Source organism: Macaca thibetana, chromosome 5 (genome assembly GCF_024542745.1).
Source record: "Macaca thibetana thibetana isolate TM-01 chromosome 5, ASM2454274v1, whole genome shotgun sequence".
Classification (NCBI taxonomy): domain Eukaryota; kingdom Metazoa; phylum Chordata; class Mammalia; order Primates; family Cercopithecidae; genus Macaca; species Macaca thibetana.
In genome coordinates, this window is record NC_065582.1 from 178,710,083 (window position 1) to 178,737,716 (window position 27,634).

General features: G+C 45.6%; 1 protein-coding gene across 5 annotated transcripts in view; it reads left to right on the forward strand.

Moving 5' to 3' along the window:
• Positions 1-27,634, forward strand: part of EVC (EvC ciliary complex subunit 1) — a 97,601-nt gene that overhangs the window by 55,681 nt on the left and 14,286 nt on the right. For 3 of the 5 annotated variants that reach the window (XM_050792090.1, XM_050792092.1, XM_050792091.1), the window contains 3 exons: positions 13,431-13,643; positions 23,569-23,678; positions 26,896-27,106. In XM_050792090.1, coding sequence (XP_050648047.1) covers positions 13,431-13,643; positions 23,569-23,678; positions 26,896-27,106 — 534 coding nt within the window. Of the gene's footprint in view, positions 1-7,392; positions 7,800-13,430; positions 13,644-14,004; positions 16,616-23,568; positions 23,679-26,895; positions 27,107-27,634 lie in introns of those variants that run through there. The other 2 variants (XM_050792093.1, XM_050792094.1) reach the window with 2 other exon arrangements.

A 27,634-nucleotide genomic window follows, 5' to 3' on the forward strand; every position in this document is an offset into this window, starting at 1 on the left:
AAAGGGGAGGGTGGGTGGTTGTCGGGGGTGGAGCAGCAATGAAAGGAACAGTTACACACTTGGGAGACTTTAGTTAATACCTGGTAAATCTACATTTTCGGTAAGATCAGGTGAACGTTTGAAGAAAAAGAGAACAGAGGAAGCAGGCGTCTCAGGAAGGGGTGAAGGAAGCATCCATCTCGTCTTTGTTCTGTGCCTGGGAAGATAAGCCAGCCATCAATATGATCAGCATGGAGTCTTTTGAAACAGCTGATTTCTGTTTAGTCCTTAGGGAAGAAAGCCTTATGGTGGTTGGCTAGTGAGGGAGGGGTACGATGAGGAGTGTTCAACCTCCCATCCCGTCCTTTACGGCCCTGGGAAGTCAGCTTCCCAGCTTTCTCTGGGGTCCCATTGGCCAAGAAGCCCCAGCTATTTAGTCAGTTGGCAGCTTAGAGTTTTACTTTTCTTCCTCAGTCCCAGGCACCTTGGGAGAGTTTGTTCATTCATTCATTCATTCATTCATTCATTCATTCAACAAGTATTGTTGAGCACAGTTTTGTGCAGCATGTGTATGCTTGGGGTTGCAGCAGCAGCAGCAGCATTGAGGCCAGTGTAAGGGCAGTGGGGAAGCTGGGGATCAAGGCAGGGAGGAAGGGGCAGAAGGTGAGGGGATGAGTCCAGAGAGCCTCATCTTGGAAGGCTTTGCAGACTGTCCCAAGATAGTTGCATTTACTTCTGAATGAGACAGGAAATCACCAGCATGTTTTGAGCAGGGAGGTGACTTGCTTTGTGTTTTATAAGGATCACTGTGGTTTCCATGAGGAAGACAGACTGTAGGAGCAGAGGCGGAAGCAGGGAGCCCTGGTAGGAGACTGCTGTGGCCCATGAAAGAGATGGTGCTGACTGACGGGGCAGTGAGAAAGCCTGGAGCTTTGTGTCTGTTTGGACAATCGATATCCCACCTCCTCTCTGTTAAAGTGGAACTAATAGGCCTTCTTCATATGGCTATCAAGAGGTTTAAATAAGCTCACATGGGTGAAGCATATAGAAGAGTGTTGGGCACACAATGACACTCAAAATATATTCTCGGCTGGGCACAGTGGCTCACACCTGTAATCCCAGCACTTTGAGAGGCTGAGGCGGATGGATCACTTGAGGTTAAGAGTTCGAGACCAGCCTGGCCAAGAGGGTGAAACCTCATCTCTACTAAAAATACAAAAATTAGCTGGTTGTGGTGATGGGCGCCTGTAATCCCAGCTACTCGGGAGGCTGAGGCACGAGAATCACTTGAACCCGGGTGGCGGAGGTTGCGGTGAGCCAAGATCACACCACTGCACTCCAGCCTGTTGACAGGGCGAAACTCCATCTCAAAAAAAAGAAAGAAATATTCTCCTTCATCATCATTCACTGGATAGAAAGGTGTCTGTGCACAGAACACGCTCTCAAGGTACCCTGCCTTGCTGGCTGGCTGGCTGTGCCTAGGCATTAATTTACCCCTTCTTTGGGCATGGCACTTATCATGATATTGCAGGCACAGTGGCTGTGAGATAAATTTGATGGTCACCTGTATTAATCTGTTCTCACACTGCTAATAAAGACATACCCAAGACTGAGTAATTTATAAAGGAAACAGGTTTAATGGACTCACAGTTCCACATGGCTGGGGAGCCCTCACAATTTGAGCTCCTCAAATGAGGAGCAAAGTCACATCTTACATGGCAGCAGGCAAGAGAGAGCATGTGCAGGGAAACTCCTCTTTATAAAACCATCTGATCTCATGAGACTTATCCACTAACACAAGAACAGCACAGGAAAGACCCACCCCAGTGATTCTGTTACCTCCCACTGGGTCAGTCCCATGACATGGGGATTATGGGAGCTTCAATTCAAGATGAGATGTAGATGGGGACACAGCTAAACCATATCATAACCTAATGGTTCTCAGGGCTCCAGAGAAAAGTGCATTTTTCTGAATCCTCACTGTCTTTCAGCCTTAAAACAGTCCATTTTCAGTTCAGTGGGGATGGATGCCATGCGATTGCATGAGCTCTGTGGCTCAGCACCTCACGAACAGGTTGCTGCACCAAACCCAGCATCATCCCAGTAACAACGGGGCTCTTGGCAGAGTTTGCCATCATCCCATTCCAGGGACCACACAACCCACCTGTCCATTTGGATGTCATGTCTGACTGTCCCCCCACTGCCATTTCTCTTGAAAGGCTCCTGGGAGAAGGTGGTGAAATCACAGGCCTGTCATGTGGGTCCTTCTCAGCTTCAGGCTGTCCCAGGAAGTTAGGGCTGAGAAAAAGGAGAGAAAACATGGGACTCCGTCCTTGAAGAACACAGTCATAATAGCAGGTGCTTATGAAGTGTCTGAGAGTAGTTCCCAATCCAACTTCACTTCTTCTGATGTCAGATGCAAGTTTAGGGGTCCTGAAGATCCCCCTCAGGCTCTTCAACTCACCAGAAGGACTCCCAGCACCCCCTGACAGCTGCTGTGCTCCGTCCGAGCTGGGCTGATGATAATAGAAGGCTACAGACCAAAGTCAGTCAAGGGAGAGGCATAGGGCTCCAGGAAGGCTCCCTGCACAGAGCTTCTGGGTGTCCTCTCCTGGTGGAGTTGGGGGCAGCACTAACTCTCCCTGGCCACAATATGTGACAAGGCACACAGAGTGTCACCAAGCAGGGAAGCTTGCCCAAGCTTAGTGCCCAGAGTTTTTACTGGGGCTCAGCTACATTGGCATGGCTGACCCACACCCCGACAGCTGCCCTGAGCCTCCAGCCCTTCAGAGGTCAAGCTGAGACCACATGCCCTAAGGCCTCCCTGCCATAAATCACCGTGTTAGTGTAGACTGTCAAGGTCCCCAGGTCAGCAAAGACACTCCAATCAGGCCAAACATTCCAGGGGCTGAGAGGTGACCTACTGGGGGCCAAGGACAGAGGCCAGACCCCTCTTTGGTCAAGATTAGGTGCTGCACAGCACTGGAAGTCTAAAGTGTCTGTTCAAGGTCACTCAGCTGGGGCCTAGGAGTCAGGCCCAGGACTTGTAATATTCACGTGGGAAATAGTGATTCGGGAAACACAAGAAGGGAGAAGGAATGTGCCCTCCTTGGTGCCCTCCTTGTTCATTTCTCCATCCCTGGGGTCATGCCCAGGGGATAACCCACTCTAGACAATCAGTCAATATTGATGAATACACAAATCAATCAATCAGTTAATGTATCAGTGAATTGGCTGGGTGTGGTGGCTCACACCTGTAATCCCAGCACTTTGGGAGGCCGAGGCGGGCGGATAACACCGGAGGTCAGGAGTTCAAGACCAGCCTGGCCAACATGGCAAAAGCCCGTCTCTACTAAAAATACAAAAACTAGCCAGGCATGGTGGCGGGCGCCTGTAGTCCCAGCTACTCAGGAGGCTGAGGCAGGAGAATTGCTTGAACTTGGGAGGCAGAGGTTGCAGTGAGATGAGATCGCGCCATTGTACTCCAGCCTGGGCAACAGAGCGAGACTTCATCTCAAAAAAAGAAAGAAAGAAAAAAAAATATATATATATATATCAATGAATCAGCTAAACTATTGTCATTCTGAAGATGTCATATGAGGTATTAGTTAGTATAGTTATACTATATTATATATTAGTATAGCCACCGTAACTAACGACCACAAACTCAGTGGCTTAAAGCGACACAAAGTTATGTTACAGTTCTGGAGGTCAGAAGTCTGATGTGGATCTCACTGGGCTAAAATGAAGGTGTCAGCTGTGCTGATTCCTCCTGGAGGCCCCAGGGTAGAAACGGTTTTCTTGACTTTTCCAGTTTCTAGAGGCCACCCACATTCCTTGGCTCAGGGCCCTTTCTTCTATCATCAGGGCCAGCTATGGCGCCACTCCTGCCTCTGCTTCCTCCATCACATCTTCTCTGACTGTGACCCTCCTGCCTCCCTCATTCACTTATAAGAACCCTCTGATGACACTGGAGCCAACTGGGTCATCCAGGGTCATCTCTCCGTGTCAGGATCCTTAACTCAATCCCACCTGCAAAGTCTCTTTACCGTGTAAAGTTCCATGCTCGAAAGTTCCAGGGATTGGGAGGTGGACATCTTGAGGGAGACATTCTGTGAACCACAGAGAAAAACGGTACGTTTCCCAAGAGTGAAAGAAATCTGTTTCTTGAAGACCATGAAAACCCTGATTTTCTGGGCAAGTAACGTATTGGAAGCAGATCTTGAGAGGAAATGATAGAAGCTTGGGCACCACAGACCTCCCCGTTGCTGGGAAGCAGGTGTCCATGGGCGCTGCAGACTCAAGGCAGTTTCCATGGTCCTTATTAGGCTTAAAGGGTTTATACACCATGACCAAGGATGCAGAGACTCAGAAAAATAGGCTGGGTGATGCATATCTACCTTTACAGTAACAGGCTAAGGAAATGTGGCTTTTTATTTTGTTTTATTTTATTTTATTATTATTATTATTATTTTGAGACAGAGTCTCTGTCGCCCAGGCTGGAGTGCAGTGACGCAATCTGTGCTCACTCACTGCAGGCTCCGCCTCCCGGGTTCACGCCATTCTCCTGCCTCTGCCTCCCGAGTAGCTGGAACTACAGGCACCCGACACCACTCTCGGCTAATTTTTTGTATTTTTAGTAGAGACAGGGTTTCACCGTGTTAGCCAGGATGGTGTCAGTCTCCTGACTTCGTGATCTGCCCGCCTCGGCCTTCCAAAGTTCTGGGATGATAGGAGTGAGCCACCGTGCCTGGCTGTGGTTTTTATTATAATTTAGTAAAACTACTGGGGTAAATCTGTTGTGTTTTCTTTACAGAAGTACAACGCAAAGTGCCCTAGTATCACATGCTACCCCTCTTTCCTTTTGGTAATTTTCACAACCATCTTACCTCCCTGCAAAGAGGTGCAGAGGGGAGAAGAGTCATTCAAGAAGCAGACAGACCAGGTTATGGGCCCATTTCAGCTGCATACCTGCTGTGTGGCCTAGACCCTATCACTTAACCTCTCTGATCCAGGAATTCTTGGCTACCTTCCTTTTAAGTTCTTAACCATATGAAAGAGCCAGTGAACACCCCAAAATGACTCCTGTTGCTCTCAAGAAGAAGTCCAGCATCCTTAATCTGGCCCAGGATGACCATGACCACTTAGCTTGATCCATGAGGCCCATCCAGCCTGTCCACAAGATGCCGCCAACCTGACCCACAAGGCCTTCCTGACCTGACCCATGACACTTCCACCCAAGCTGGCCCACAGGATCCACCTGTCCAGCCTGGCCCATGAGGTCCACACAACCTGGCCCACTCATCACCCTTCCTAAAGTTCTGTCCCTTGCTCCCTGACTTCCAGCTGACCTCAGCTATCTCTTAGTTCCCCCAAGGGTACCCTTGTCCCTCCCACACCAGTGCCTGAAACTGTCTTCCTTCCCTGGGCTTTGCCTGGCCAGCTCATTCTTGCTCTTTGAGTCTCAGCTGAAATGTTACTTCTTTAGGGGAACCCTTCTCTGACCTCTCCTTAGACCTGTCTAACTTAGGACTTCCATCCTCCTGATCATCACATGTGTCACAGCCTGTGGGGAGCATATGTGCAATGTCTGACCCCCTGTTGGGCTGTGAACTCCCTCGGGTCTGGGTCCACCCCTGCCTCGGTCACCGCAGTGTCCTTGGCACAGGGCCTTGCCTGCAGTAGGTGCCAGGAGACATTTGCAAAATGAACGTATGCGTGCTGTGAGGATGACACACATATTTATCCCAGAGCTTTCACTTTTAGGACCCCCTCCATCTCCTGCTGTCCAGGTAACTATGATCACAGTCATGCTGTGTAACAAGACACCTGGAAACCCAGGGGCTGAAAACAACAGTGATTTGCACTCATGGTCTGCAGCTCGGGAATTTGGCTGATCTACACCGGGCTTGATTAACTTGACTCAACCTTGCTCCATGTCTCTCCCATCTTCCCCCTAAGACCTGTGGACTAGCCTGGGCATGTTCTTCTCATAGCAATAGCTGAGGTCTAGCCTCCAAAGCAGCACACTTCCACCTCATTCTCTCGGTCAAAGCAAGTCACATGCCTGAACTCAGTGTAGCAGTTAGGGAAGTGCTCCCCACTCACTTTGAGAAGTCCCTGCAATGTTATGTGGCAAGGGGCATGGGTGCCGGGAGAAAGAGTGGGAGGCAGTGCACTGAGCTGCCCAGGTGTTTCGTGGGATCCCCCATAGTCTCTGCAAGTTTATAGCACAGGTATCCTCCCCTCCTTTTTTAATGGAGTTGGCCCATGGTCACGCTGCTGGTGGATGGCCCAGTCCTGCAGATGCTGGAGCTCCTACCCCTTGTTCAACCCACTTCCCATTTTTAAGAGATCCAAGCTCACCTGTGCTCTCCAGGACCCACTTGTCAGGGGAACCTGAGCACACTTTACTCTGAAGTCGTTAAATGTGCATCTTCAAAACAGTCGGGCTGGGGTCCCTGGGGAACATTCTTGATTCCTATGATGAGGAACAAAGGACTCTCAGGGACTGGGCTGTGTCCAGGGAATCCCGGAAAGATCCATTCCATGGACTCTGAACCTTCATCAGTGCATCTTCAGCCCTGGCCACATCCTTGCCTTGCTTGAACCCCACCATGGTCCAGTCTGCCAGGTCTCTACTTGGCAGTGTGGCATTTGGGTCCCTCGTGTGATGCTGGCCCCTCACTAGTCCTGTGCCTCCCCAACACCCTATACTTCAGTCCCACTGGGCTGTCTGCCCATTTCTGGCCTTGTACTTCCCCTCCCTTCCCTCCCTCCCATCTGTCCCCTCCTCCTGCTTGCCTTGCAAACAACTGAAACAAAAACTACCTCTGCTCAGAGGGAATTATTCTCACCTATTTTCCCCCAAATGCTTTGTTCCTAGAATGACAATAGCAGTGGATAACACTTCTTGAGAACCACACACTAACTTTTCCAACTTTAATGATACTAGCTAGCATCTATTAAGTGCTTGCTGTGTGCTCTGAGCCAGCCAATCCCCATAAATCCTTTCTCATCCTCATAATCAGCCCTCAAAGCAGGTATTTTCAGCCCCCTTTGACAGATAAGAAGACTGAGCCTTGAGTAGGTTACGGAAGCTTTGAAAAGCTCTGGAGTATGGGTACCTTCTTTGCCCCAAGTCCCTGCTCTGTGAGAAACCTGGGGAGGGCAGCTGGTGGTTTGGATGAGGCTGCAGAAGAGACACCTGAGTGAAGGAGCAAGTTCAGAGTGAGCCGTTTGTCTTTGCCTGGACTGTGTGTGCTACTGTTTGAGGGGAAGGGGACATCCTCCTAAGCTTAAGAGGTAAGGCTCAGGGCCAGCTTCCATCCCCCATCGGAGTTCCCCTCTGTCCTGACCCCTTTACACGTACTGGGAAAGCAATAATGCAAATTAATTCTGGTTCTATTTCAGGCACAGAATAAATCTGTATCTCCCAAGTGACACGTGCCAGCTTTAGTGGGAAGCGATGTGTTTTATGGCCTGTCAGACCATGTGACAAAGAATGCAGACTTGAGTCTTTCCAGGGAGCAGACAGGATCCAGCATATTTTTTATTAGAAGGAGCCTAAGCTAATGGACTGTGTTGCTTTTACAAAGCTAACCCTTCTCTAATTTACAAATCCCGCATATTGTTGTGATTTGACAGTTGTGAACAATAAAGAAAAAGGTTTGTCCCAACCACTGCTGTAGAATTGGAGAGTCCAAGAATGAGAGTCAACTTAAAAATCTGTCTCCTGGAAGAAAATTGGGATTCTCAGAGGCTGGAAAACAATGTCCATCATCCCCATTCATTGAAACTGGTTTTATTGTGAAATAGAACACATATGAATAAATACAGCATAATCTTACGAATCAACAAATGATTATTGTAAAACATTTATGAAACCATGTGGAGCAAGAAAGAGAATGTAGCTGGGACCCCAGAACACCCCCATGCTTCCTTTCCATCCTAACACCCTCCCCGCTCCCAGGAGCCATCATCCAGCTGATACAGAAATCAGATCCCTGGTTTGATTTACAGTTGTAAATCTCAGAGCACATCCCCGGACATTGTTGTGCAGCTTTGGCGGTTTTTGAACTTTATATAAATGGAATCGTACAGCATGTGCTTTGTCCCATTGGCCTTTCACTCAACTTTATATTTGAGAGATCCATCCATGTGGTTGTATGTGGCAGTAGTTCATTCTTCCTCATTGCTGTGGAGTGTTCTGTTGTGTAAATACAATGCCATACCTTTACCCATCCTACTAGTGATGGGCTTTGGAGTCTTCTTGTGTTACACATTGGCTGACATGAACTTTCTTGTAGAAGCTGTGTGCACGTATTTCTTTTGGATATACCAAAGAGTGGAATTATTGGATTAAAGAATATGTGTAGCTTCAATTTTTATCCCATATAGTTATTGATTAAGATTTGGAATTTATAGGTCGATTCGAGGAGAATTAATGTCTTTGCAATATCAAGTCTTCCAATCCGGAAACATGGATTGATACATTTATTTAGGTCTATTTAATTTAGTTTTTCTTAATATTGCTTTGTGGTTTCTACCATTAGATATAATGTGTAATATAGCTGTTATTTTTTTTCTTTAATCATGTTAAGGAAGTTTCTTTCCGTTCCTAATTTGCTAAGTGTGTTCCTCATGCATAGAAATTAAATTTTGTAAAATGCTTTTATCTTCCTCTATTGAGGTAATCAGTGTAATATTTTTCTCCTTTATTCTGTTAACTTGGCAAATTTTATTGATTTGGTAATGTTATTAAGTACTTACAAGTTTATAACTTTTTCATTTTTCCAGTGAATTAAACCTTTCAGCATTAGGAAATGACCCCTTTGTGTCTAGTCATGTTTTGTTTTATTTTTCTTAAAGACTATTTTATCTGCTATTCATGTAGCAAAAAGTGATCCTGTGTTTGCTAGGTGCTGGCTATTCATTTATTCATTCATTCACGCATTCATTCTTTAAAAAATATTTACCTGAGTAGCATCAAGGTCATGGGCACTGGACCCCAACTGTCAGAGCTGTGTGTAAATTTGTGCAACTTATTTAACTTCTCTTTTACATGTAAAGAGGAAGCCTTGGTTTCTTTGTCTGTAAATTTCTTCCATCAGTTTGGGAAATTTTGTTATCTCTTCAAATACTGCTTCTACCCAGACTTTCCCTCTAACCCTTCAGAGACTCCGATTTAACATGTTGGACCTTCCCATTGTATCTTCTATGTTGTTATCTTTTCCTCCATATTTTTCATCCTTTAGTTTCCCCTTGCTTTGTTCTGCTAGTTTCTTCTGATCTATTTTCCATGGTGCTAATTCTCTCTTCAGCTGCGCCTAAATTGCTATTAAACCTATACATTGAGTTCTTAATATTGGACAATATTTTTCAATTCTAGAACTGCTAGTTGGCTCTTTTTAAACTAAGTAGTGTCACTTTTTATAATTTCCAGCTCCTTGCTTAAATGTTTAAGAGTGGCTTTTAACTTCATGAGCATAATAACCGTTGATACTTTAAAGACCATGTCTTGTAATTACATGCTGACTTGTAATTACTCTCTGAAATACCTGTGGGTTTGTTTCTGATGCCTATTGTTTGTGTAGGTCTTTGATTATGTTATCTTATATCCTCATGTGTCTGTTTATATTTTGTATACTATGTTTAAAATTTGCACATTTATTTGTAGAAATAATTTCAGGTATACAATGATACTGTCAGATATCAGCAGCTCTAGTGGTCCAGGGTCACCTTAATTCGAAGTCAGGGCTTAAAATATTCTGGGCAATCTAAATAACTTGACTCCAGGTTACAGTCTGTATACCCAGTCTGGGCTGGTTCTCTTCCATTTTGCTAATATTTCTCCAGTGTGCCTTTTTGGGTCCCAACCCTAAGTGTGGAATGGTTTACCAGGCCCCTACCCATAATGAACGATGAACTCAAACTTCTGTCTCCTGACAGCTTCAGGCTGTCAAAAGACCTGCTCAGCTGTTCATTCATCTCCTCTGAATCATCCAACACTCCCCAGGTAAAAGCAGCCCAAAGGCTGAGTATTACCCTCCAGATGTGTCTTCTCAGCCCTTGGCCTATGTACTCATCACAATGTTGTTAGCTCTTTGCAACTTTTATGAAGATTTAATAATTATTTTGTTCACCTATCTTTTTCATTCACCCCCAGTGAAAGAATTGATCCAAGTTATCTGGTTAGCCATATCAGAAATCTAATCTCTAAATCTTTTAAAAGAATGTGGGTTCCATATGCCCTTGTCATGATCACTTTATTCTGACCGAAGTCAGGGTTGGCCATGAGCTTAAGAGTATGGCATTCATTAGGTTGATTTCACATTGATTTGAATGAAATTTAACTTATATTCATTGAGCACAGCAAGTATGACCTAGGGACATACACAATACTAGGTCTATGTGTGAGAATATGTTTTTTTCCTTTCAAAAAACCAATTATCCGTGTAGCACACTGGCTAAGGGTATGAGTCCAAGAGTCCAATGGCCAGGACCTACCATCTGTAAACTGTGTTCCAGTTACTCATCTTCTCTGTGCCTCAGTTTCTTCATTTATAAAATGATGATAATTATAATAGAATGCCTTGATTGAACTGTTGTATGGATTGAGTGATATTATGCAAAAACAGTGTTCTTGACTCAAATTAGTAATTCTTAACAATTATATTTATTATCACCTGTCATTTCCTGGGGACTCTGCTAGGCCCTGCAAATGAAAAGGTGGTAAGAAGAAACTCTGTGGTTTTGTCCATGAGAAGGACAATCACACAGCCAGTGCCTGCAAAGGGTGGTGAGTGCTGGAGGGGCAGCAGCAAAGGAGGGGCACCTCCTCTGGGGTCCGTAAGACCACCAGGTTCAGTGGTTCACTAGGACAGCTCACAGACTCAGCCTATAGTTGTACCTATGGCTAGGACTTATTGCAGTGAAAAGATTCCAAGCAAAATCAGCAAAGGGAAAAGCTACAAGGGGTAAAATCCAGAGGAAGCCAGGCACAAGTTTCCAGAATCCTCTCCCCATGGAGTCACACGGGATGCACTTAATTCACATGAGTTGTGGTAGCATGTGTGAAATGTCTTCCAGGGAATACATCCTGAGCTTAGAGTCCAGGGGTTCTGTTGGAATCAGTCATACGGGCACACCTCTTTCCTGTCATGTATCAAGATTCCAGACTCCAGGAAGGAAAGCAGATGTTCAGCTAAGCCACGTTGCACCTAATGAGACCCTGTGGTCAGGGGGCCTTGCCAGAAAAGGAGACCTTGAATTGATTTTTGGAACATGCGAGGAGAGTTCCTGGGTAGAGGGGGACGTGGGTGCTCTAGTTGCGTTGGGGCATGGCGTATTCAGGGACTGCCGGCACGTGCTTGGTTGGGGAGGATATGATATGTGGGTGCAGACCCTAGTGTGACAAAACCGCTATATCGGGGAGCTGTGGTCTTGGGGGATGACAGATAAACTGTAGCTTAGATACCGTGGTGGGCTAACCAAACGGCTGGTGGGAGCTCAGGGTCAGAAATGCCCATGTTAGTGGCCCAGGGAAGGTTCCAGAGAAGGGATTATTTTGGAGGAATTTTTCAGGGTGAGGAGTCCATTCTAGGTGTGAAAGTAATTGGAGATGGGGCAAAAGGAGTGGCTTTAAAAAGCTTCTGGGCCGGGCGTGGTGGCCCACACCTGTAATCCCAGCACTTTGGGAGGTCAAGGCAGGCAGACCACTTGAGCTCAGGAGTTCGAGAGTAGCCTGAGCAACATGGCAAAACCTCGTCTCCACAAAAAATTATAAAAAAATTAGCCAGGCATAGTGGCATATACTCCTATAGTCCCAGCCATTTGGGAGGCTGAGGTGAGAGGATCACCTGAGCCCAGAAAGTCGAGAGCGTGATCACACCCCTGAACTCCAGCCTGGGCGACAGAGGAAGATCCTGTCTCAAAACAAAACAAAACAAAAAGCATCTGCATAATGAAACATGCAATGAGATGCCATTTATGGGGTGAATGAACACACACACCAAAAGCCACCTTTATGAACATGATATGCAGGGAAAGTGTAGACGTGTAAACTGGAGAGAGGGTCACTGCGTTCATGGGGATGGCTGTCTGAGGCTGAGAGGGTGGGGAAAAGAATTGCAGGGAACCATAAAGAATTCCAACTTAACCTGTAAGGTTCCATGTTTTTTGTTTGTTTGTTTGTTTTTGTTTTTTTTTGAGATGGAGTCTCTCTCTGTCACCCAAATTGGAGCGCGGTGACACAATCTCAGCTCACTGCAACTTCCGCCTCCCGGGTTCAAGTGATTCTCCTGCCTCAGCCTCCCACGTAGCTGGGATTACAGACCTGCGCCACCATGCCCGGCTAATTTTTGTATTTTTTAGTAGAGACAGGATTTCACTGTGTTGGCCAGGCTGGTCTTCAACTCCCAACCTCAGATGATCTACCCGCCTCAGCCTCCCAAAGTGTTGGGATTACAGGCATGAGCCACCATGCCCGGCTACCTGTAAGGTTCCATGTTTTAAATGAAAAAAAAAGAAAAAGAAAAAGATGTGAGTGGTGGATTCACAGGTGTTTAATATTATTATTATGGTGTGGGTTTGTTTTTCATAGTTTTTAGAAAGATATCAGGGTGGGGGAGGTGGGGGAGGAAGGCAACAGAATGATGAGACAAGAAGCAGGACAGCTGGGGCCATCTCTGAGCTGCCCGGAAGCCCTGCTGGGTGATCCTGAGTGTAAGGGGAACAGAGATCTTCCACGTTATTTGAGCCAGGAGGACTCATGATAAGACGTGAAGTTTACGAAAATAACTCACTTAAGCATGGAGGGTGGAGGGGGAGACAGACTAGTGGGGATTGTGAAAATAATCTAGACAGTGACCCAGGGGAGGCCCAAATGATGGTTTTGAGGAGATGCCAGAGATGAAGAGCTCACTGGGGGAGAAGAGCAGGCGTGAAGCTTGGCAAGGAGAGCAGGTGTGAAGCTTGGCGAGGAGAGCAGGTGTGAAGCTTGGCTGAGTGGAGCTTGAGAGTGGTGCATCTCAAGGCTATGCATGTGTGTGTGTAAGAGTGTGTCACTGTGCAAGTATATATGAGTGTATGTGTGTACGTGTGCACTTGTCTATGCATGGATGTATGTAGGAGTGTGTGCAGGGCTCAGATGTGTATGAAAGCATGCATGTGTTCGTGTGTGTGTGTGCATGTGTGTATATGTGCCTTGTCTGCATGCATATGTGTATGAGTACATGTGCATGTGTCTGTGTGTACAAGTGTGTGTGCCTGTGGGGGAGTGTACTTGTGTATGTGTCTATGCATGCTTGCATATGTGTGACTTGAGAGTTCCTGTCTGTGGGTCTCCTTGTGTCTTGTGGGAGGCTTGTGGAGGAGAGGCAGAGAGCAGCTGAGACCCCACACAGGGTCCTGCCATGACCTGTGACCCCATCTGTGGTTCTCGGCTTCAGGAGCTGTACTGCAGCACCATGGACACTTTCCAGAAGTTCGTGGACGCCCTGTTCCTTCAGACGCTCCCTGGCATGACTGGCCTCCCCGCAGAAGAATGTGACTACTTGAGGCAGGAAGTCCAGGAGAACGCTGCCTGGCAGCTGGGGAAGTCAGATCGCTTCCGGAGGCAGCAGTGGGAACTCTTCCAGGAGCTCCAAGAGCGAGACCAGCAGGTGCGGGCATTTGGGAACCCGGGGGCTGGGGTCTGCATTGTAGAAACACATGAAGAAGTGTGAGAGACCTCACATCCTGAACACCCACTGCTGCCTATTGTAGGTGCTCCACGGAGATGACTCCTGCCTCCCTTTCACAATGGCCCACCACGGGGGCGGGATGAGAGAGCAGAGCCATCATCTCCCTCAGCGGGAAGTCGGAGATCATACCTTAAGTTAATTGATCAAGAAGAGCAGCAAAGCTTGTTCTTTAGAACGACAGAAATGAGTAACCAACCAAATAGCAGGAAGGAAAGCGGTTCACAGGGAGTGGACTCGGTGGGGGTGGGGCAGTGGCACACACGGGACTCCTGTTTTTCAGTGAGAGTCTGAGTATGAAGATCATGGATTTATGCTGAGACAGAATCGTTACCCCCAAAGAGATCTACGCTGTGTTCCCTTACATGGCAAAAAGCAGGTGCGGTTGAGTGAAGGATTTTGAGGTAGGGATGCTGGTAAGCCCAGCAAGGGTTCTTACAGGAGACAGGCAGAAGGGTGGGTGGGAGTCAGAGAAGGAGGGTTGATGTTCTAAGCAGAGGTCGGAATGTTGTGACTGTGAGCCTAGGAACTCTGACTGTTTCTAGAAGCTGGAAAGGTCAAGGAGCATATTCTCCCCTATAGCCTCCAAAAAAGAGCACAGCCCTGCTGATACCTTGATTTTAACCCATTAAGACCCATTTCAGCCTCCTAGGCTCAAAACTGTAAGGTAATAGATTTGTGTTGTTTTCAGCCACAGCTTGTAGCAATGTGGGACAGCAGCAATGAGAAACTAATAATACAGATTGATTTTTTTTTTTTTTTTTTTTTTTTTTTTTTGGAGATGGAATCTTGCTCTGTCACCCAGACTGGAGTGCCATGGTGCAATCTCAGCTCACTGCAACCTCCGCCTCCCAGGTTCAAGCGATTCTCCTGCCTCAGCCTCCCGAGTAGCTGGGATAACAGGCACATGCTACCACACCTGGCTAATTTTTGTATTTTCAGTAAGATAGGGTTTCACCATGGTGGCCAGGGTGGTCCCAAACTCCTGAACTCAAGTGATCTGCCTGCTTCAGTCTCCAAAAGTGCTGGGATTACAGGCGTGAGCCACTGCGCCCAGCCGTATTGATTTTATCTTTAAAAAATGAAAAACTGTTAAATGAAAGAAGGCATTTCCAAATTCAGCATCCACCAAGACCGCCCACAAGTCCTTTCTCCCCTGCCTTCGGCCCTCTAGAGACTGTGAAACTAACATCCTCAATATCCATATCCCTTGCAACTAGCCATCCCTGAGTGACACTGCTCTGGCCTTTGAAACAAGGCAAAGGGCTTCTGTTTCCTGATACCAAAGCTGGTTTTGCTTGGAGCAGCCCCCTTCTTCAGTGTCCCATTCTTCCTTCCTAGAACGCACGGGAGGCCTGGAGGTGTATCAGCCTTTCTCTGCCCTAGAAGCAGCCTGTGTGAGCCTGGTGGGCTCCAGTGGTTGGAACAGTTTCAGACAGCCCCGAGCCTCTGGCGGTGCTGTTAAGCCACTGCTGTAGACCTGAACCGCCAGCCCCTACATGCTTATTGTCAGAAACAAGCCCTGTTTCTTTAAGTTGGGTTTGCAATTAGTTACAAAAGATCAGTCTGACTGATGCATCCATCTAAAAGAGGTTTCCTAAAACAATTCCTTGGGGCAATAGAAAGTACAAAGTAGATACAGGAAAGCATTGTGCAAACGCATGACCAGTCACAGCTGTGGGGACAGGCACAGGGCCTAGTTGCCTGCCCGAATGAATTCTTAGACCTCCTTCTAGTTCATTCAGTCCTCTGTCAGTAGCATCTGGTTGCCCTGTCATAGGTGACTTGTCTGTCTCCTGCATTTGGCTATGAGTTCCTTGAGGACGGCAACTGTGATTTTCATCTTTACACTGCCTATTTAAAGCCCGGTGGCTGCAATATGGCAAATGTTCAGGAAAACTTGTTGCATTTCCAGCAACAATAATGCAGCTTTGGAAATGATGACAGTGTTGCCTTTGCCTTGTATTCTTCTAAGGGATCTAAGTGAAGCTGAATTCATCCAATTCATTCCAAATCCTGGGCTGCAGACCAATTCATTTACAGTCTCTGGGGAGGGAGCAGGACCTGAGCCTCAGTGTCTTAGAAACCAAGTAAGCCTAATGGGCATCTGAAGTGGACCCACTAAATGAGTGTAGGGGCCTTTTAGAGACCATTGTGGTTTTGCAGCCAGGCCCATAACCTCAGAAGCCTGAGACAGGGGTTTGAGCCAGAGCAGGCACGTTAACGGGCTGTGTGACTTTAGCCAGTGAGCTGACCTCTTGCAACTCTGATTTTACACAGCTTGCTAAAGATACCTCAGAACTCCAGCTTCTGTGTGAAAACTAAGGGTCACAATATCCAAATGACTGCATGGAGATAATGCAAGTTAAGACCTTTTGCACAGTATCTATTGACTCATTTAAAAGACTTTTTGCACAGTATCTATTGACTCATTTAATGGCATTGACAGTGAAGGAATCCAGAATTTCATTTCTGACAAAACACCTATGATTCATCTAAAACTCTCTGGTTATGAGTCTTAAGTTATTTTAGGCAAATAGTAGACTATGCACAGCTCTGTTTGTAATGTTTTATTTGTTTACTTTGTGAGCATATGATTGTGAATTTTTCTTGGCATGTGGGGAAGATTTCCAGCTGAGTTTTGCATGCAGGAAGGAAGCAGGAGAATTAATTACCTCATCAACTGATTACATAAGTATGACCCAAGACTGTTTTCTCAAGGTGTCTATGTCATAGTTAACTTACTGGTTACTTAATTGCCTTAAATTAACACATGATAGTTGGGCACGGTGGCTCACGCCTGTAATCCCAGCACTTTGGGAGGCTGAGGCGGGCGAATCACGAGGTCAGGAGATCGAGACCATCCTGGCTAACATGGTGAAACCCCATCTCTACTAAAAATACAAAAAATTAGCCGGGCATGGTGGTGCGCGCCTGTAGTCCCAGCTACTTGGGAGGCTGAGGCAGGAGAATGGCGTGAACCCAGGAGGCGGAGCCTGCAGTGAGTCGAGATTGCACCACTGCATTCCAGCCTGGGCGACAGAGCGAGACTCTGTCTCAAAATAAATAAAATAAAATAAATTTAATTAATTAATTAACACACGATAGTTAGAGATCTACCTGCCATATTTCCTCACTGATGAAAAAAAGGAGAAATGAGCTCTCTGTGGTTCAGATGAATATTAGCCATGAAAAGAAAAGCACCAATGAGGCTATTCATGGAAAATCAAAAACACATCAACTGCAAATTGCCTTTCCCACATTGTTTTCTATGCAAAAAGACAGTTGATTGTTTCATATCCCATTGCTCAGGGAAGTGGCTAAAAATTATGGAATTTGTGAATTACACTGTTGGAACAGGTTGTAGAATGGTGTTTTTCAAAATTTAATCTGCTCTAATGTAGATGTCTGGGCTTCTCCCAGTCCCTTTGCGGTAGGTGGCTATAATGGCCCCCCAAGGAGACCCACATCTTAATCCCTAAAACCCGTGAATATGTCTGGCTACAAGGCAAAAAGGACTTTGCAAATGTGATTAAGCAAAGGATCGTGAGATGGGGATATTCTCCCTGTGATCTGGCTGGGCCCCATGTCATCACAAGGGTCCTTATAAGTGAAAAAGGAGCATCAGTGCCAGAGCGAGGCAGTGAGGAAGACTCTGCAGCCATTGCTGGACTTGAAGACAGAGGAAGGGGCTGTGAGCCTAGGAATGCAGGTGCCCTCTAGGAACTGGAAAAGGCAAGAAAATGGATTCTGCCCCAGACCCTTGGGGAGGAGTGCAGACCTGCCGACCCTCATTTCAGGCTTCCGATCTCCAGAAGTGTAAGGTAATAAGTGTTGTTTTAAGCCACCAAATTTGTAATAATTTGTCATAGCAGCCACAGGAAACTAACACACCAGTGGTAGGAGTGGGGCAGGGAATGTGGCAGTTGGTGCACTCCTTAGCATAAACAGTAAAGAACACCAGTGCTAGAGGCAGTCTGTCTGAGTTTGAATCCTGGCTCCCCACCTCACTCTCCTCTCCCTCTCTCTGCACCCCACTCCAGGTGGTTTTCATCATTTCATCACCAAGTCTGCTCTCCTCTGTGCAGAGCTTTCAGGCCTCCTCTTACTGGACTCAGGCGTGGTGTTTGGCCAAGTTGGTCTCTTCTCTCCTCCTTGAAACACCCACTTCACTCTCTTGCTTCTCCTCCCAGCTCACTTCTTTCTCCTTCTCAGTCTCCTTTGCTGGCCCCTTCCCAACTTCTTAATTTCTGAACACTGGAGAGCCCTGGAGTGCAGTATCCAATCCTCTTCTTTATCTACATGCACTGTCTCAGTGTGATCCCATCCAGTCACACACCATCTGTATTAGTTTTCTAATGCTGTGTAACAAGTAACCCCCAAAGTAGAAGCTTAAAACAACTTGCACTTACTGTCTCACAATTTCTGTGGGTCAGGGGTCCAGGCACAATTTAACTGGGCCCTTTGTTGAGGGCCTCTCACAAGGCAACATCCAATCCCTGGACTGGGGCTGGAGTCTCATCTGAAGGCTTGACTGGAGAAGAGTCACTTCCGTGCTCACTCACATGGCTCTTGTCAGGTTTCAGTTCCTCAAGGGTCATTGGACTGAGAGCCAACAGCTTCCAAATTTACACCCTCAGCTCAGGATCGTTCCTGAACTCAGATCTACATGAAGTCTCCATTTAGATGATTGATAGATCTGAGAAATTCGTGCGTCAAAAAGAGCTGTTGCTCTTCCTGCCAACCTGCCTTACCCACAGCCTTCCTCCGTTTTTGTACTAAATTGGGGCAGAAACCTTGGGGTCATCCTTGACTCCTCTTTCTTTCACACCCTACATTGGTTGACACAAAATCCCATTGGTTTTACCTGCAGTCTAATCCTGAATGTGACCACTATTCAGCACCTCCCCTCTTAGCACCCTAGTCAAAACCACTCTGGTCTGGGTTACTGCAATAGCTGACCAACTGCTCTACCTCCATTCTCAACCCCTAGCTAGAATGATACTTTTAAGACAAGCTTGTCCAACCCACAGGCTGCATGCATCCCAGGATGGCTTTGAATGCGCCCAACAGAAATTCATAAACTTTCTTAAAACATCATGAGATTTTTTTGCATTTGTTTTAGCTCATGAGCTATCATTCCTGTTAGCGCATTCTATGTGTGGCCCAAGTCAGTACTTCTTCCAGTGTGGCCCAGGGAAGTCGAAAGATTGGACACCCCTGTTTTAAGACATCCTATATGCCACTAATTTTTAGGATACACATTTAAAAATATTTTAACACCCCTGAAATCAAGATACATTTTAATTTAATTGGCAGTGACTTTTCTCTGTTAGTGATACCGGAAATAACTGGGCATCTTACAGTCGTCAGCACAATAGATTTGATAGGGAACACTAAGTCACATCATGTTGCTTCTCTGCAGAACCCCCAGTGGCTTCTCATTTCCCACAGCATAAAAGCCACAGACCTCACCACACTCTGCAGAGCCCACCATGTCAGGCCCTGGCTGCCCTCTGACTGCACCGGCATGCTCCCTGCAGCCCCGCTGGTTCCTTGCACTCCTGTGGCTCCTGCTGGAGCCACGCTCCTGCCTCATCCCACCCTGCTACGAGTCTTTGCTCCATGTCACCTTCGCTATGAGGCCTACTCTGACCATGCTGTTTAAAACTGCAGTGCCCCCCTCACCCCCAGCACTCCAGTGTTTCCCTCAGGAGTTGATTTTAGAGCCCACCCCACCTAAAAACCCTCCCTGTTTCCAGGAGGACACTCCCAAATTTTCAGCACATACTAGGCATCAATCAATAGCTCTTTCCCTTTCGCCCCATAATACATGAGAGTTTGAAAAAAAGAGTAAAACTTACCCGAGGCCACAAAATGACCTGGTAGCAATGACCAGCACTCTAGCCCGAGGAAGCACCTCTTCTGAATGTCAGCATGTACAAGCCTGCATTTGATAATGCTGAAGAGGTTTGAGGTTTGTGTGACAACTGCAGGCACCATCTGGTCCAGAGATCTTGACCTTATCAATCATCGTTAAATCCTGTTGCTAGTTTTAGCTACATTCTCAAAACACACAGCAAAGACCCGTATATACTTTAATGGCAATGCAAACTCACCTTTCAAAGAATCAAGACTGGTCAGGCGTGGTGGCTCACATCTGTAATCCCAGCACTTTGCGAGGCCAAGGCGGGTAGATTGCCTGAGGTTGAGAGTTCAAGACCAGCCTGGCCAACACAACAAAACCCCGTCTCTACTAAAAATACAAAAATTAGCCAGGCGTGGTGGTGCATGCCTGTAATCCCAGCTACTCTGGAGGCTGAGGCAGGAGAGTCTCTTGAACCCAGGAAGCAGAGGTTGCAGTAAGCTGAGATCGCGCCATCTCCAGCCTGGGCGACAGAGTGAGACTCCATCTCAAAAAAAAAAAAAAAAAAAAAAAAAAAAAAGACTGTGCCGAATTTTCTAGAATGTTCTGGTTTCCCTAGCACTCTGACAGATTATTGTAAACTCCTCACAAAGAGGAGTCAGAGATGGGATTTAATGAAATGTTCCAGATAGCATAGTGTCGTTTTGTGAGAGTTAAGCACAAGTGTTACGAATCACAGCGTCCACCAGAACTGAAGTCTAGGCTGCTGGTGCTTCTGTCCAGGCCTCTGTGTTTAATATGCATTCCAAATGCAGTGTGCGCCATCTCCAGGCTGCCAGAGGTAGAGCCTTTTAAAAAGCCATGGAAAAGGGAAGGACTCTCACCTTAAGGATGGAGTCCTTGGTTGTAGCACGGTCTTGCTGAGTTAGGTGCATCTCCTGGTGATGTGAGATCGTCAGGGAGGAGCATGGGGGATTTAGAAAATATTTGAACTTTGTAGACAGAAAGATGTAGATATCAGTTCCTGCCTCACTGTTTATTAGCTGTGGGACCTTGGACCTCGTTAGAATGTGCTTGTAACGTGTGTTCTTTTAAAAACAGAGGAGATTAATAGCCCTAAAAACAATATACTAAGAAACAAGACAATACATTGAAAAGATATACTTTGTGAATGAAAATTATAGTAATGAGGCCAGGAGTGGTAGCTCACGCCTGTAATCTTAGCACTTTGGGAGGCTGAGGTGGGTGGATCACCTAGGTCAAGAGTTCAAGACCAGCCTGTCCAACATGGTGAAACCCTGTCTCTACTAAAAATACAAAAATTAGCCGGGCATGGTGCCAGGCACCTGTAATCCCAGCTACTCCAGAGGCTGAGGCAGGAGAATTGCTTGAACCCGGGAGGCGGAGGTTGCAGTGAGCTGAGATCTCACAGGAGACCACTCAGCCTGGGGACAGTGAGACTCCATCTCAAAGAAAAAAGAACATTATAGTAATGAAAACAGAAATCTAATTGGATTAGTTAACAGAATAGCAGATTAAATGGTGGCTAAAGAAACTGTGTGTGAACTGGAAGATGAGTGTAAGAAGGTGGTCCCAGAAGACAGCTTAGAGGTCTGAAGAGATGGAAAATATGGAAGAAGAGACATGGAGAATAGGATGACAAAATCCTATAGAAGTAGAACATATCTCATTCTGTAGAAATAAAATAGGCAATTTTTAAAACAGTGAGAACAGAGGGAGTGAGGGAAATAACAAATCATACCCGGGCAAAGGAACATTGATGGTTCAAACAATGAACTGAAGAGTTTAGAAATGAACAGTTTAGATGAAGAATTTAGAAAACAGCACAGAACCACAATAATGGAGAGCGGTATCCCAGAAGGCAGAGAGAACACTGGAATCCTCTTTCTCCTTCTAGTCTGGAGGAGGGCAGAAGTATTAACTTTATATTTACAAATTAAATAGACAACTTAAAAACTGAAGAGTAATCACATGGGAGAGAAAAGAACAGCGCCTCCCATCCAGAAGCCAGCCCATTACTCACAGCGGGGCCTGGGTGTTCTCCTATTGAACAACCAACCACTGGGCATCAACAAGATGAGGCCCCTCTGTTCCATGAAAGGTGGAGCCAAAAATGAGGCCAACCGGCCACCGTACCTGAACACAGACCAAACATGGACATCGTCCAACTCCCCACCCCTAACATGCCCAGACACCCCGTCCTGGCTGAGCCAAGCCTGGCTTCATTAAACCCTCCCCAGATCACCTCCCACAGCCCACACCTGGGCCTTTCTAACCCCTCTACACGTTCTCCCTCGCTGCATGAAGTGATAACCCAATCTGTTCAGCCGCAGGGGAGCTCTGACGGTCTTTGCAGTGCATTGACAGAGTAAAATAACGAAGCAGAATATATGACTTTCAAGGGAGAGAAAAAAGTATCCCAAAATGCAGGTTAGAGACCTAAAAGATGGTGAATCCAATAAAAGAGAAAAACAAGTTGAGAAGAATGCACTTTTCATAATACCTAGAAAACACCAGATTGGATGGTGGGAATAAGTCCAAGCCTACCATTAGTCACAATAAATACTAGCAGATTCATTTCGATTGCTAAAAACACATTTCCTAATCTAGCTATGTGGCATTACAGGAGACACAGCTAGATCATCAGAAGTTAGAAAGCCAAGGGAAGGAAAACAATATCCCAGGCAAATATCCCCCTAAAGAAAGTGCATGATACTAAGATCTGACAAATTATACTTTAGGCAGAAAACATGTTTTAGGGATGAAGAGAGTCATTACATAGTGTGAGAGGAACATACAACAATTTAGCCACAAAACACCTAAAGCAAAATTTGACAGACTTGAAAGATGAACAAATTGAAACTATGGTGGGAGATTTTAATACCCCATCTCACAGAAAATAACAGACCAATCAGACAGTAAGTCAGGCCATGAAAAGATCTGTTCTGAACAACACAGTCAATTAGGATGAGCAGAAGCTCCTACATCGAATTTTGTGCACCATATTTGTGGATAATATGAATGTCTCTATTGAAAAGCCAGAAGGATCTACAAACTGTCACAACTATGAAGATTGCTCTGAAATGTCACCACATACAAAATCAATATCCCAAACCAGTAGATTTCCTCCATACCAGCAACATCCAGTGATAAAGAAAGATCATCTTCAGAATAAAAGCCACAAGATGCCTAAAAATAAGTTGACCAATATGTATACAAGCTTAAGGGAGACGTTTTTAGAATGTTATTGAAGGCATAAAGAAAACTGAGAGAAATGGCATGTCTTAGGGTGGAAAACTCAATTTTGCAAAGATGGCGATTCTCTCCAAATTGATCTGTAAAATCAACCCAATTGTGAGAAAATTCCAAAGAGACTTTTTAAACTTGACCAGCTGATCCTAAAAGTCATATGAAAGGAAAAGCAACCAGGAATAGCTAAGGCAGCTTTGAACAAGAGGATAAGACAGGACCTACCCTCGCTGCACTGATGTTTAATTGCTGCAACGTTAGCAATCATGGTATTGGTGCAGAAATAGACAGACCAATAGAAGAAAATACAGAAGCTGGGACAAGATGTGTGTGTATATGTTAATTATACAAGACAAAGTGGCATTGGAGGAAAGCCAGAAATAAATAAATTATTTAATAAACATTGTTGGCACAATTAATTATCCATTTATCCAGAGAAAATTAGATCCCTTCCTAACTCCACAGAAAATAAATTTTAGATACTTCAATTTAAAGTATTTAAAATTTTCCCATTTGCATTTTCCCTAAATGCAGATAGGAAAGATTTTAAGCTTTTAGAAGAAAATGCAAGAGAAAATGTTAATGAAATCAGAGCAGAAAGGGATTTAAAAAAGAAACACACACACAAGAAACAAAATGCACAATCTGAGCAAGGAGGATTGTTGAAATGAGTAACCACATACCCGATCTGTCCCTCTGTCCTGAGTTCAGGTGTGGATGGAGGAGTGTGCGCTGTCCAGCGTGCTGCAGACACACCTGCGGGAGGACCACAAAGGCACCATCCGCGGCGTCTTGGGCCGACTTGGCGGCCTCACTGAAGAGTGAGTACAGCTCCCTGAAGGCCTGGGGCTTTGTGTCCTGCATGATGCTCTGTCCAGCCTCAGTGTCCTCATCTGTACAGTGGGCACACTGACTGCCCGTCGGCTTCCTTTGAATGTAAATGACTTAATGTTTCTTAGCCTCGATTTCCTCATCTATAAAATGGGCTAATGATATCTACTTCATAGAGTTGTCTGTCACAGGAACTTTTTTAAACAGCTTTCTTCAGGTATAATTTACAATACATTTATTTTATGAGTACAATTCAGTGATTTTTAGTAAATTTACAGAGTTCTACTCCATCACCACAATCCAAATTTAGAACATGTCCATCACCCCAAAAATTGCTACAATGCAATTTTTAAAAGATGTCTTGTGCCCTCTTGCAGCCACTCCCCAATTATCAGTTTTTATATTCATTTTTCACATTTTTGCTATAACTATTAGTGCAATATGGTCTTTTCAATTTGCTGGTATTTTTTTCCTTCTTTCATATGAGAAAAAAAATACGTGTATATATATATGTGAGGTTTTTTTGCTTTTTTGGGTTTTTTTTGAGACAGAATCTTGCTCTGTTGCCCAGGCTAGAGTCCAGTGGCGCAATCTCGGCTCACTGCAGCCTTCCTCCGCCTCGCGGGTTCAAGTGATTCTCCAGCTTCAGCCTCCCGAGTAGGGGGGATTACAGGTGCCTGCCATCATGCCTGGCTAATTTTTGTATTTTTAGTAGAGATGGGGTTTCACCATGTTGGCCAGGCTGGTCTCAAACTCCTAACCGCAAATGATCCACCCACCTCAGCCTTCCAAAGTGTTAGGATTACAGGCATGAGCCACCATGCCCAGCTGAGAAAAAAAATTTGATATAGCTATTTTTTAGTTTTATTTTGCAACTTTTATTTTAGATTCAGAGGGCACATGCGCAGGCTTGTTACAAAGGTATATTTCATGATGCTGAGGATTGGGGTACAGCTCCCATCACCCAGGTAGTGGATGCAACACCCCATAGATAGTTTTTTAACACTTGGCCCCCTCTTGTAGTCCCCAGTGTCTGTTGTTCCCATCCTTATATCTATATGTGCCCAATGTTTAGCTCCCACCTATAAGTGAGAACATGCAGTATTTGGTTTTCTGTGTCTGCATTAGTTTCCTTAGGGTACAGCTTCCAGCTGTATCCATGTTACTAAAAATAACATGATTTCATTATTTTTTATGACTGCATAGTATTCCATAGTGTATATGTACCACATTTTCTTTATCCAGTCCACCATTGATGAGCACCTAGGTTGAATCTGTGTCTTTGCTATTGTGACTAGTGCTGCAATGAACATATAAGTGTATATATCTTATATATACACTTATGTATATATATGTATTATGTATAAGTGTATATGTCTTTTTGGTAGAATTTATTTTCAATTTATTTTCTTTTGGGTATTGATATAACTATTTTTTAGTTGTCCAGCCCTTTACAGAAAACAAATTGTGTATACCATCAAGAAGCAGGTGTCTAGCTATGGAATTGGATAATACAGGGGAAACATCAGAAGAGGATGGAGGCCGGGTGAGGTGGCTCATGTCTGTAATCCCAGCACTTTGGAAGGCTGAGGTGGGCAGATCACCTGAGCTCAGGATTTCAAGACCACCCAGGGCAACATGGTGAAACCCTGTCTCTACTAAAATACAAAAAATTACCTGGGTGTGGTGGCGGGTGCCTGTAATCCCAGCTACTTGGGAGGCTGAGGCACAAGAATCACTTGAGCCCCGGAGGCGGAGGTTGCAGTGAGCTGAGATCGCACCATTGCACTCCAGCCTGGGCTACAGAGTGAGACACCATCTCAAAAACAACCAACCAACCAAGCAAACAAAGAAAAGGATGGAAACATAAGTAGGCTCAGACCAGGGACACCTGGTGAGCTATACTGAGGACAACAGAGAGCAACTGGGGAATTTGTCTAGACTGAAAACCTGTGTCTTTTAATTGTATTAATGTCTAGTCCATTTATGTTTAATGTAAATCCTCATGCTGGTATATATTTGGGTTTTCATATCAGTTTATGGAAATTCTCAGATGTTTTCTCTTTAGATCTTCCACTACCCATTCTCTCCCTCCTCTTTTTCTGGTACTCCAGTGACAGAATTTATGAGGCTTTTCCACTTTATCCCATATGTCTCTTACATGCTACTCTGTATTTTTTATTCTTCTCTGTGGTTCAGCATGGACATTTTCCTTTGAGGTATGTTCCAACCACTCTCTCTTCAGCCATATTTTATCAGGTGTTAAACCCATCTCCTGAGTTGTTCATGTCAGTTATTGTGTTTTCAGTTCTAGGATGTCCATTTGATTCCTTGTATAGTTTCCAGTTATCTGCTGAAATTATTCATCTTATTATTTAATTTCTGGAACATATTAATCATAATTAGTGTAAAGGTCTGTCTGACTATTCTGTTTTCTGATATCTTGTGGGCATGTTTCTATTGTCTGTTTTCCTTTTATTTTTAGTTAATTCTCACCTATTTGCATGTCAGGGTATTTTTATTGGATGATGACCACTAAGCATGAAAAATTGTAGAGATAATTTAAGACTTCAAATGATACGATCTCTTTCCAGAGAGGATTTTATGTTACTTCTAGCAGAAATTTCAGATAGTGGAAGATTCATTCCACCACGTTGGAATTCAGCTGATTCTGAATTAGGTCTTTGTTGGGAATGGCTTTTATTCCTAGGATGAAGGCAGCCACCAAAAAGCCTGGAGTGTTTGCCAGCCTCTTCTTGGCAGCTGACTGTTAGACCTCTCTGTTCACCTCTCAGCCTCTCAGCGGACACCTCAAGTTATACAACCAAATGCTGAACCTCTGGCAGGCTGAGGTTTTTTACATGAATCACTGAAATAGGAAGTCAAAAATAGCTCAAGATTTCAGTTTTGGATGTGCTGATTTTGAGTCATGCCATTAATACTAGTGGCTGCATACCACAGGCTGCTGTACACATGCGTTGCACAGCTGGGCAGGATGTGATGAGGTTAAAAAAATTAATAGACAAGCAGATGGTGGTGTGGTGCCCAGGGAGCACCCGTGCCTAAGAGGATGGCATTAGAGGGTGGTGATTCCAACCCGCTTCCTTTTGGAGGGGTTCCCTGTGGGCTGTGGCTATTTGGGGAGCTTGTCACTGGCTCCGTGAAGCCAAGAGCATTGACCCCACCCCCGACCTGCTTTCCTCAAAGGTCCACGCGGTGTGTCCTGCAGGGGCATGACCTGCTGTTGCGCTCAGCCCTCCGGAGGCTGGCACTCCGTGGCAACGCCCTGGCCACCCTGACACAGATGCGGCTGTCGGGGAAGAAGCACCTCCTGCAGGAGCTGCGGGAACAGCGTGCGCTGGAGCAGGGGTCCTCCCAGTGCCTGGACGAGCATCAGTGGCAGCTGCTCAGGGCCCTGGTAAGACCAGCATGGTGGCCCCACCCATTCCAGACAGGCGGTGCCCCTGCAGCAGGCCCCAGCTTCCAGCACCCAAATCCTACCACCCCTGGTGCTGCAGGGTTGGGTAATCATTGGCTGGGGCTGCCATGGCAAGGCCCCACAGACTGTGTGGCTTACACAGCACACATTTCCCTGCTCACCATCCTGGAGGCCAGAATTCTGAGATCAGGGTATGGGCAGGGCTGCTTTGATTCTGAGACCATTCTCCCTGGCTTGTATCTGACTGTCTTCAATCTGTGTCCTCCAGGTCCTTCCTCTGTGGGTAACCCATCTCTTCTTATAGGGACACCAGGCATATTGGATCACAGCCCAAGCTAATGACCTTACTTTACCTTAATCACCTCCTCAAAGGCACTATCCACTTACTGACCTGCCATTTTGAGGTACTTGGGGTCAGGGCTTCAACATACGAATTTTGAGAGGACACAGTTTAAGCATAACAAGTGAAGACAGGCCGGGCGCGGTGGCTCAAGCCTGTAATCCCAG